General features: G+C 33.2%; 1 protein-coding gene across 4 annotated transcripts in view; it reads right to left on the bottom strand.

Moving 5' to 3' along the window:
- LOC100646523 (rap1 GTPase-activating protein 1) overlaps positions 1-12,601 on the bottom strand; it is a 256,732-nt gene that overhangs the window by 205,083 nt on the left and 39,048 nt on the right. For 3 of the 4 annotated variants that reach the window (XM_048404327.1, XM_048404328.1, XM_048404329.1), the window contains one exon: positions 10,900-11,671. The exons of the other annotated variant lie outside the window; for it this stretch is intronic. In XM_048404327.1, the coding sequence (XP_048260284.1) occupies positions 10,900-10,940 (41 nt within the window). In that variant the 5' untranslated portion in view covers positions 10,941-11,671. The remainder of the gene's footprint in view (positions 1-10,899; positions 11,672-12,601) is intronic. 4 annotated transcript variants of the gene reach the window in all.

The raw sequence follows: 12,601 nt of genomic DNA, 5'->3' as shown, positions 1-12,601 counted from the left end.
TGTAGCTTATTCTTACAAATAAGATAAAAAGTAAAATCTGTCATATTTTGAATTCTTTGTTGATTTCCTTTCATTTCAACGGACTGGTTATAAACTTCTTATTGCATTCTTAAGGCTTATCAATTTTTAATAAACTTTATAATAACCTCCGATATTCTGTCTTTCAAAGTTTTCCACGAATAAAAATTCAATGCCGTGATATTCAGTAATCTCGGCACGCGAAGAATCCGTCTTCTACGACCTGTCCATCGTCGAGAATTATCGCTTCTTTAACCATTATATTGAACCAGAAAAACCAGTCCGTTGTTATTTCATATTTTTACTCTAACTTTCTAATAAAACATTTACAAGCCTACATTTATATAACATTTTCTCTATATTTTTATTCGTAAAACACATTTGCACTGTTTGTCAAGCAACACGCTATATAATATGCTGTTTCACAATAGCAATAATTTCGAAGGAATACATTAAACAATGCTACGAAGTATAAGCATTAATTACAAAAGATTAAAAAAAGATGAGTTAAAACGTAAATAATTTAAAGTGAAATTCCAATGAATTTAATAAGAAAAGATTACAGAGATAATTTTATTTGCCAAATCAGATCGAAAACAAGTATATCATAAATCATGCTCGGTAAAATAAAATGAGGTTTATAAAGCTGAAAAAATGAACATGTTATAAAAATTGCAAATCAAAGCAACATGAAAATATTGCTTCTAGAATAATTTGTAGATTTGATAGCAGTACGTTACAAGTATAATACAAGTATATATACAAGTATAAATATATGAAACATCAGAGATTTGTTCTTTTAGCTGTCCTCCAGTTTTAAAACATTCTGTATACCTACGTATATAGAAACGTAGGTAGTACCTAACGTAGTTATACGAACTGGACAACCTTGCCCGCGAAGTATCATTTTCACGAATACCAACGTATCCATATGCTTACAGGCTACATATTGGTGAACAAAATAAAGGGAGTAAGGAAGAGGTATACTGCGATCGCGTGATATTTTGCGCGAACATACGCGCTACTAACCACCGATAAGTAATTAAAGCTTTAGAATCGCGCTTTTCACTTCACTTTTTAAATGTAAATTTTACTAGAACGATATTTTAATTTATCTGCGATGCAAATTTTATTACGCGAGAAACTTAATTACTTGCGTAAAAAATGACGATGATGATGTCTAAAAAAGAAATCTACTATAAAATGTAATAAGAAAAGTTCTCCGCTCGACTTTTTAAAACTTACTTTTACGGAAACAATATTTTAAATCTATTACGTTGTCCGAAAAGTTTCTTTGGTTTTATGAGGAAATAATAAACGCACAATGTTTTTTGTTTTATATTGGTTCATTGAATTACCCACGAACGTAATAATAGAAATATAACGAAATGGATCATATCTAATTCAATAAAATAATATAAAACAGAAACTGTTGTTCATCTATTATCACCTTAAGAAACGAAAGAAACTTTTCGGACAACCTAATATAATGCTAATAAGTGCTAGATGAGAAGTTTTATTCCCAAGTAATAAACGACGATAATAATCGTTCTGATGTTTGAAAAAGAATAGAATATTGGGATGAATTTGAAAGAATTATTATACTTTGCGTGAGAGTAAAATGGGAAAAGTAAAGTCTATATAAATGAACTTCGTTTCATTCAACATTGTATCATACGTGAAACCGTAAGCTTAAAATGTTATTAAAAAAGTCTATGTAAACGAATCTTTTTACGATTTCGTACATGATACAATGAAACGAAGTGTGAGTCGATCGAAGTTTATACATTTTACAAACGAGCAATTGAAGGTATTGATCTTTTTGCTACGTATAAACCTGGTTATCGAACGATGACCTACAATTGATATCTGTAGAACGATAAATCGAATCGTACAATTACACGCATGTACAGCAGATGTTCCATTAGAATCAATTTCCTCAAAAACAAAGCTTCCTTCCATACGATCAAGCTGTTTTATTGTTTTATAATCTTATCTTATTTTTATATAAAGTATAACTACAGAAAATTAATATGATATACGTTGTACCTGTCTTTATTATAATAAAAGTTATCTTTTCTGTCGCTAAATTATTAGAAGAATATTAAAAATTTGTCCACAGCTGTTTCTAAGGTTCGCTAGTAAATAAGGTCAAACTTTTTTATTATAAACAGATCTTGCATTACACGCGAATAGAGAGTCAAACTCAACTCCATGTAAGTACAGTTCGAGCGATATGTGGTTTGAATGCGCAACGAACGACAGCCTGAATATATAACGAGTGAATTAATAATCATGAATACACTTTAATTATATTTCAAAAAGTGACTCATTCGATATACAACGACGAATATAGTAAGAGGCCGACCTACGCATCGAGAGTGTAGTCTTGCTATTAAAATACAACCGCAACTGTTATCTGAATGCTCAGCATGTTAACAACTAATAATTTCCAGCATATTTCGCTCTCAATTAAAAGCTTGTCCACTTTATCTGAAACGTGTACAATTGCCCGACACTGATTACTATGTATCTCAGTTTCTCATTATCCGTTCATTTTTGCCAGACCGATGCCTTTCAGTTTAATGATCATTTTTCAACCTCGCTCATTTAAATAATTCTGTAGCTGAATGACTATTTTGGACACTTCTTAGAAGAGAAAGTTCTTTACAGGACATTTTTGAAACTGTTAAGTCTCGTTTGCATTAGTCAGGTTGTTCAAATTCTACAAACATTGAATTCTTAGTGGCTTCAGTTCGTAGAAATCGAGTTGTTCGATTCAAAGTCGTTTCATTCTAAGTATTTAATTAATTTAATTGCAAGTGGATTACCTAGTGAACGAGACCGAAATTACAGGTAACATTATATTCTCTAGCGACTGTTGTTCGTTTTATGCAAAAGGTAATTGAACGGATTTCAGTGTCATTTGAAACTTGAAAGATTATTTCAAGCCATATGTATCTGGAAAGGTAATTTTACATTGCTTCGATTCAACAATTATATAATATAACCGAAACTATAATCCAGTTATTTGACTTGAAATCGCTTGAACTGAAGAGACTGTTCCTTGGCACGAAATACATTTTAAATGGTATAAACAATAATATACCATTTAGTATATACGTATATGTATTAATACACATATAAGTAACGAAAAGATTTATAAATTTTTGAAAACTTACAAAGGCTATGACATTTCATAGAATAGACAGATTCATATACGCAATATGTGTAGTGCCAAATATCTCAGCTTGTGTGAACAGAAACCTGAAGTCTATGTGTGAAGTGAACTATATACTTCAATTCAAACAGTTTCATCAACTTAAAAAGTATACTAAATGCGAAACGTGATGGAAAGATTTTGAAAGCTATAAGAAAATGAGGAAATGTGATGATAATTAGATTCATGAAAATGTAACGCGCCTTCTTTTCATTTTTTTCAGATAATGATTCTTTGTTTAAAAAATAAGAATGAAAGAAATACCTGCTGACAAGTAGAGCGAGATTAAAATATATATGCTTTCCCAATTCCTCAAAACGTACATAGTATTAGTTACTAATAGATAGTACTTATTTATTAGATAATACTCGTAGATGCATAGACAAACTGCATTTCATATTTTTTAATCAATTTCATTTACCATATTGGTTTACGAAGAATATAAATTATCTATCTAACAATAAGCATACATATCTAAAGAATATCTGCCTGGTATCAATCACTAGCAACATCATCAGGAAGATGCGTAAATTGCAAAGGATATAAGATTTCGAGTAATATCGTAGCTTGAGTAATGTAGAATAAGGCTAGGTTGCCAACTGTATTTTACTCTAAATTACTTTCTGAAGAAATCAAGAATACGAATTCTGCAATCTCGTATCCCATCTCATAACTTCCTATAGGATGTCATAGCGTTCGCCACATATCCACGGTGGAACAACCGCCACGCCGCGCTTGGTCTGGATACGCAATCGAATTTGCGAGCTTCGGCTGGTAATCGTCGAACATACATAGTCAGCGCAGACAATGTGGACGGTCCGCAAAACCGCACTCTAAAAGCCTGCATCCACTTTGTTCACTGAAAATCCGGCACAACGTATTGTCGTTTGAAAAATGGAATTTTCGTGCTGTGCCGTTTATATATATGTATGTGTATGCATTTAAACGTAATTTAAAATTGCTCGTATCTTCTATGTCTTGGATATATGCGAAATAGTTTATTTATTTATTTGTTAGTTGATGTAAACCAGATACACGTACGAAATATGTCCCATTTCCTCTGAATATTATTATTTTCCAATTTTCCTATGGAATATAAACATCTGAATATTAAAGACAACACTAATATACTTATTAAGTTAAAAACATTTTTGTGGTAACTTCTGTAATTTTAATCGTTTTAAAAAATAATTTGAAGTTTAGTTAAGTAAATAATTTCTGATTAAACAGTAGATATTGAAATATTAATTTTAAATATACGAATCGCCTTCTACCTTTTTCCGACCATAAAAACAATTCTCAATGATAAATTAACGATTTTCATTTAAAACTGAGCGAGCCGAGTGAATATAACATTTCGAATTACTTCCGGGATATAAATATGAATATATGATTAATAGTAATGAATCATTCTTCACAGTCCTTTCTTTTGAATAAAATTTAATGAATCTGAATATAATCTTGTATAACTCCTATATTCTAAAAAAAATTAAGCATTAAATTGCAAAAACATTATTAATTTTCTAAAAGTAGAATTTATAACAACGGTTGACATATTTCATGTGAAGTACGAGGCGACATATAAAATATTATTTTATAATTATTTCATTTATTTCTATATCTGTTAACACTCTATCGACGAGATGCTCTTATCATAAACAATAATATGTCATCAAGGATATTTTTAGAAAATTGAAAGAAAGATCCATCGTTTTCTTTGAATCGTATTTTATAAAAATTAATTGCGATCTCACTCCTCGTAAATAATATAAGAATTGCTTAGAAAATTAATTGGCATACCTCCGTCGTTAAAATGTTAAGGTGCTTTACGAACTTTCTGAAAAGTATTTGTTTCTGAATTTTGTTCGTATGTTAGTACAGATTAATTAGTATAAGTAATTAGACTTGTGTTAGTATTTCTATATATATAGTATAATTATATCGGGTGGTATGTAGCAAATACATGTTATCTGACATTTAATATTTCATTTTATAATTAACAATTGTACTTTTATTCTATCGAAACACACGCAAAAACACAATTTAAGTACCATCAGATGCGAATAGAAATTCGTTAGTCTAGAATTTGCCTTTGTTTTTAATTCTACATTTAAAATACAAACGTAGAAATCGACACTTTCCAACTATAATACGATTCTTTTAATTATATCAGAAAACTTTTGACCAGCGTATAAATTATAAAGGCTAGAGCGGCTTAAAAATAACACGTCACGAAGCGAGTGCTCTCGTTCTTGCCGCTTGAAAAAGTTTCACCGAGTGAAACCTTCTGACGCCTCTTTGCCTTCCTGTTCGAGCATCGACGACCTCATTAGATCAATTTGCCAACATTTTGCACCCACAAACCGGCCTTTATTATATCGCGGATAAATTGACGGTGTGGGTTGTGATGAATAAACAGGAAATTAGAAACGTATTCTCACGGATTCACGCTTTGACCATTCCATTAACTACCATTGCAGAATTACGCTTCAAAATTAGTTCCATAGAACGGACAATAATTGATTTCAAATGGATAGAAATATACTGTTTCAATGAACAAGTAACCGCGCTTTCAGATAATTTCAGTAAGCGAATTTGAGTATCGAATACCTAATAAATATTTCTATAATTATGTGTTAATCTCATGAATGTTTCATTTATAAAGGATGAAATACGTGGACCTGTGTGATTTGTATGGGAACAGGTATTTTTGAAAGAGATAAACACGTACAAATTGAAACTTAATTGATTGCATATATTTAACGGAAGCTACAAAAAAATGGAACTTAAAAAATAACTATATATTGTATTAGCAAAATTACACTGTATATTGATAAAAGTAATATAGCTTTTTGCGATTTATAGAAAACACAGGTAACTGACAGTTGTGTTCGAGGAAACGTTTTTCGATTGTGCGCATTCACAACCATGACAAAATCGATTGAATAATTTATAACTTTCAAAACAGCATTAATGATATAAAAACTGAATTAATAAATAATTAAAAAAATATTTTTAACCAACTGGCACCTAATTAACGATATCTACATTAAACAAACTAAATGAGATTTTGCGAAATAAAGAATTTACTCGGTAAACTCCACATTTAAGAAAGATACCATAAACTAATATAATGATAAATGCTTAAATCATGTGATAAATAATATCTTTCAAGATTTGTTACCTTAAAGTTAGCAATAAAGAAGCGTTGTATAACTTTAATTCTATAAGCATGATAATAATTCCTAAACAATTATACTCAATCCAATATAATGTTGGAAAGTTCTACGTCTATATTTACGCAATATAAATCTTTCTACATGTGCTACCTTCTATTCGTCATATTTCAACTACGACATACGTATGCATATCTCAATAACTAAACGTAAATATATCTCTTCGATTGACAAGCGTGAGTAATAACCTAACAATCATTACTCCATAAAATGTGTCTGTCCTATATAAATTGCAATAAAAAGAACAATTTAAAGTGCCATTAAATTATTTCTTTCTGCATACCATAAATACTCAAGTTCATGAGCGTTATTATGATTTCTTAAGATAAAACTTCAAAAGTATTTTCTTTTCTTTTTACTTAAATATGAAAACCATGCTAAAATAAATTTCTAGATCATTTATACAATCGATTCAGTGAAATAAATTTATGGATTATTTATACAATAATATAACGCAACAGTACTCCAAAAATCGTTAAACAAACCGATCTTCAAAAATTTGTCTAGTATTCTTAAACAGAGATATAAGTTCTTGGATTTCCTGGTACATCTACATTTATTAGGTACATTGCATACAGGTAACTGTCTAGAAGTTCTTGCAATTGCGTAAAAGGATCTTGCATTCTCTAATTCAGATAATTCAGATTTGAGTCGCTTTTCCATTTGAATATTGTAAAAACCGGTGCCATTGTATCGAACGACCAGGAAGACCAATTAAAATTGCAAGCTCGCGAAATTGAAAGATTTCCAAAAATTTCTCCTAGCAATTACATCGTGAGTCTGGCTGCGTGAGTAGTTGCCCCATCTCGTTACCACCGAGCCTCAGATACACTGTAGTGAACTCCTTGAAAGTCCAAGTTAGCGAGAACGTCTTCGAATGGATGTTCCAGGTTCTTCATGAACGTTCTCCTGGGAACGTTCAATATTTTCCTCCATACGTACTGAACGTGGTCTTCCAGTTCATGGCGAATCACCAACAGAACCCTGTTGCTGGAAACGCTGCACCAAATGACGTATCGCTAGTTTTGTCGGTGGACTTTTATCGTTAAAATAACAAGTATATGCTCTCTGCGTTCGAGTAATGGAGCACTCGTTTCGAAAATAAAATTCAATTATCTTTCCTCGTTACCCTGTTATAGATTTTTCCATTATAAATTTCCCAAAAAAATAGACTTAAAAAATCGAGAAGGAAAATTTAAAAATACACCTACAATAAAAAGAAGCTTATACACTTCCCAGATGGGAAAGCGACTTATGGACCACTCTGTAGAAACGGCAAATGTATCGACGAAGCGCCATTCGATAGCTCTTGACAAATATTTAAACGATAATGGTGCAATTACGTACGAAACAGCGTATCGTAAATTTCAGAGATTTAAGGTTATCTGGCCGTGGCGAACCCTTTTGACAAAATGAGGTCTCTGCTCGTTCTAATTCCGTCTTAAATTTTATCTACGTTAAGTACGTTGCAGAGCCGTCGTTATATTCGAAGAGAAAAAGAATATCGGTCTTGTTCTCAAGCGTGTTCATTAGTATTCCGGACGATACATTTCTAGTGGTCGGCAGCGAGACGAGTAAAATGGGTTCCCCAATCATAATTTCATTCCAAATGCAAATACCTGGTCTGTTCTTAAAAGCATGTCATGACAAAAAAGTACACCTACTACTGTGGGATTTAAGGCGTCGAAATATGCTGACCCTCCTACTCGTTCGTTTAATTGCCCTCAGGTTAAGTAAATCGCGTTCCGCACGAATGAAAAATAATTGGGAAACGCGAGACACGACCAATGTTATATACCAACGTACCGATAGAAAATAACGAGAGGCTGTTATATGTAATTTTGACCATTTTTAGACGATTTTATCTCGCGTACAACCAGTTTTCACACTCCAAAAATCGAAAAAACCAGTTTCCCGTCGACCTTACTGCCAAATGCAACTTTCAAATTGTTTTGTAAAAGTGCATGGATATCTCCGCAGTATGGCAATGTTAAAGCAGAACTGTACATTCCATCCTTTTCTCCTACCTCTTTTTCATTGCAGAAATAATACGTTTTTTTACTAAATTCTAGAATCTCTAATGCTCAAATATTCTAGTATTTTGGTACTCAAGTAATTAATTTAGATCTCAAGTATTCCACATGTAAGTAAAGATACTTTGTATGTTATAATTTCGATATCACGTTAAAGAATTTTTTAAACAATTTAATTCATTGTTTAATAAAATTAAACCATTAAAATAGATTATTAACGACCAAATCGATCACATATTGAGTTTTACAATTTGTTGGAAAGGATTTGCTCGTTTTAAAAATTATAACAATTTTAATTTGTTGTCTTTTATGAAGAACTTAATCGTCCACTTTTAAAAGAAATCATCGCGTGAAAATATGTTAATCTGAATAGTTTTCAAGAATTTCATATTCCAACAAACATTTTAAATTACGAGCATAAAATAATATGAACATTTAAATAATTATTACTTTTTTAGAATGTGTCATATGGCAGAACCGCGATATTCTTTCATCAAACAATTTTTCTCTAAAAAATGTCAACCAACGTCATTTAACGAAATCAACTAAAATACGTGAACATAGTCGATATTTTGCGTCTTTCGCAAAATCGCCTAGGGATTACCAATTCAATCTAGGCCAAATATCAGTCTCTTTTATTAACATAAAGTAATCACCTACACGTGCAAATGAACGTTATTGCGCATGCCGAGCGACCTAAAACGAAGAATCTACGCTTCAACCCATCATTTCGCGACTGGACTATGAATGAGTCTGTTCACGCGCTCACAAAGCCACGCGAAGGTAAAGGCATCGTCGCTATAAACGCATATGCTACTTTACGTTACCGTACAGAAAGCGTAGCTAAGAGCTTAGTAAAGTAAATGCCTGCCAGTAAAAGTTCATTCTTTATGAAGATTCGAAAAAGATATTAATCTTCTCGTCTTTATGCGATCGTATCATTAACTCTTTTATCGTAAGAAGGATTAATAAATGAATAATATATTTGATCATTTGATAATTAACCAAGATGAAAAAAAGATTAATAAACATTGGAATAGAATTTTCTAAAAATCAACTAAAAATACAATTAATTGGACAGCTTTCTAAAATAAGCTTATATTAGCTATGTATAGGGAGTGTGAATTTGAATGGAAAATGATGGAACAGTAGTTTTGTATTATTAGGAACTATAAATCTTTCATAATTTTCAACGAATATGGTTTCAGCATTTGTAAATCATATATGTCTATTGAAGATAATAAAGTACTCCGTGATTTTAATTTGCAATGAAGATAGGAAATATATGAAATATGAAAATTTATTGTTGTACAAATATACTAAAATATTGCAACGAATACGTAACGTATGCGATAAATAGTTTCGTATATTGAGAAAATGATATGATAAATATTTTGTCTATATTAGTAACAGTTAATCAATAAGTATTGTCAGTTAAAGTTACTTTATACTAACTCGATATATATTCATAGTAGATATCTAAATTTATTTCTCTTGAAATATATTTCCACGATTTTTAAATTTCATTAATTCGTAACCGAGTTCTTTGAAGTTGGATTTCTCTTTAAAATCGTATTTTACTCCGACATAATTTCTCCAACATCTTTAGCTCATCGTTAAATTTCTCATTAGACTTTTCTCGATATGTTTGTGTGCGACCTTGCACTTAGAGTTTGTTCAAAGTTCTAATAAACAATATTGAATTGGATTTAATAAAAACAAATATGATAAACATATATGTGAAAAATAATAACATAATGTTAGTGAACTATTAAATGGCAGATAATATAATCTTGCATAATTCCCTAAGAGACATGTACAACACGTACGAAATATGCAACATTTGCAGAATAAAAAATATACGATTAAAGTCTTCTAAAAGGAAAACAAATCACTATACAAGTTCCACTTCATTGACAATTTTTTATAAAAATTGTAGTCTTGCAATGAACGAGGAAACATTTTAAAACTAAAGAAATTGGCTAATGAAGTAAAAACCATTATGTCTGGATCAATATTTTAAAAAGTTTCCGAATAGGTTTAGTTTCGTTAAACCCTTTTAATAAGACAGTATAAGTATCAGAAATAATTAAAGAAGCATTATTGTTATAAAGAAGGATAGTTGTCAAAGTAAAATCGAGATTCGTTATCGTTTAAATAATTACAAGCGACACTCCGGGCAATGGAACCTCGCTTCTGCTTAATGCATGCATTTTCACGCACGTCAACATAAATAGCGAAACGATAATTATTACGCAACGCACCGATTAGGAGCGCGCGTCAGGGACATAACGCTAGTTCACGACTTTTGATCTGTCAAGATCAAAGCTCGCAGTTATGCGTTGAAATATTAAACAAAATGACAACTATTAACTGTCGCAAGAATACTTACCCAGTGTCCCCGATATAATCCAACATGCGTATCTTCAGCATCTCAGGGCGAGTCGCACACGAGGCAATTCCAAGGAAAATCGAATGGAAGTTGCGGCGTGAAGCAGCTCGTGGGAATCGCGAAATTCCCGATCCGTGCACGTCGAAGAACGTGGACCGTGGAACGACCGGAAGGTGGCCGATATCGACAGAGTCTAACACGAAGAATCAAACGGTACCACGTCCCCGAAGCCTCGAATCGAACACGCGTGTAAATACGTGATGCTCGATACGCTCGGCACGTGTGTATGCACTCAGGATCTTTCAATTGCGTTATCGAACACTTAGATTCGACGGCAACCAGTTCGAAAAGTTCAGAAAAATCTTCTGCAGATTAACACACGTCCAAAGTAAATCTTTCTCGTTTGCTCTCTTTGTTGATTCCTTCAAATATGTACCGAAGAACACGCAAATTGTTTATTTCATTGGCTCTTCGCGCGTATGTTTTATGCGCGATCCACTCAGCAATCTGGTGCAGTACACTTACGACGTGTAACTACGATATCCGATGATTGATTTTGAATACGATTGAATCGTAATGTCGAACGTCGTAAGAGAAGCAAATGCGTGTTCTTACGAGTGGCGTTTAATTAGGCAGCGTTCCGTCCGATCAGGCCAATCGTCCTTTCGAAAATCGGCAACGTACGATTTCCGCGTTTCTCGTAGCTTCTGTCGACCTCGTGTGCGACGCTCGGCATTCGGTCGACAATCCCCTCGAGTGTTTAATCAGAGCCCTGTGTCGGATAGCAGAAAAAAGCGAACTGAGTCAGAGCGTTTCCGCTAGCCATTTGTGGCAACGAGTCGCACGATATATATCCTCATGTTCAAACGTCGTCGTGAAACTTTGATGAAGTTGCAGCATCTTTTACGGAAACGACAATCCAGTACAAGATTCATTTCGCTCGGTAGTCGATCTCTCGTTCGACGCTCGCTCGTTCCACGTCGTTCGTCGCGCTCGGACAGCACGATGAGGTTAAATCTTCCAGAAAGAACTTGTAATTTACTTTAAAGCGTAGATAAAAGCGTGCGCATCGAGAACGTTTCGCCGGCATTATCGGAAACCGGAGGCAACCTCGCCGTGCGTAATCGGTTCGCGAGCGAGAAGAGGGAGAAAGGAAAATCTGTACGTACAACTTCGAACCCCGGCGAGATTTCTATTGCAACATTTACATTTAACGAATGATCCACTTAAAGGAGTCGGTCGGACGGCTGTGATTTATGCGGGAATATTCCGAACAGAATCTCAGCCTCGAGACATTTCAATTACGTTATCGCGCCACGTAGAAACGGATACCTGACCAAAGAAATTCTCGCGCTTTCGACAATTTTCTCTTGCTTCTTCGGTCACTCGGTATTTATCGGTTAACGAACGATCCTCACGAACGGTTCGAACGACAAAAAGGAACAATCTCGGGCTTCATCTTTCGGACGTTTCAATTATATTATCAACAACGTCCGAGGCTATACATCTCCGGTGGATATAAATTTCCATGCACGATACCCTTGCACCTTAATTATTCGTTGAAATTTAATTCATACGCATAATAACCGAACGTTGAATATCGAAGCACGAACCGCCGAATCGAAAGTGACTCGTTTACACGATGAGTTATTAAAAGCGAGCGTCGAACGTGTGGCGATTATATTATTATTTTTTGAGATGA

This window comes from Bombus terrestris, chromosome 3 (genome assembly GCF_910591885.1).
Source record: "Bombus terrestris chromosome 3, iyBomTerr1.2, whole genome shotgun sequence".
NCBI lineage: Eukaryota > Metazoa > Arthropoda > Insecta > Hymenoptera > Apidae > Bombus > Bombus terrestris.
Note: the sequence above shows the minus strand (reverse complement) of the source record. Positions and strands in the feature narration are given on the sequence as shown.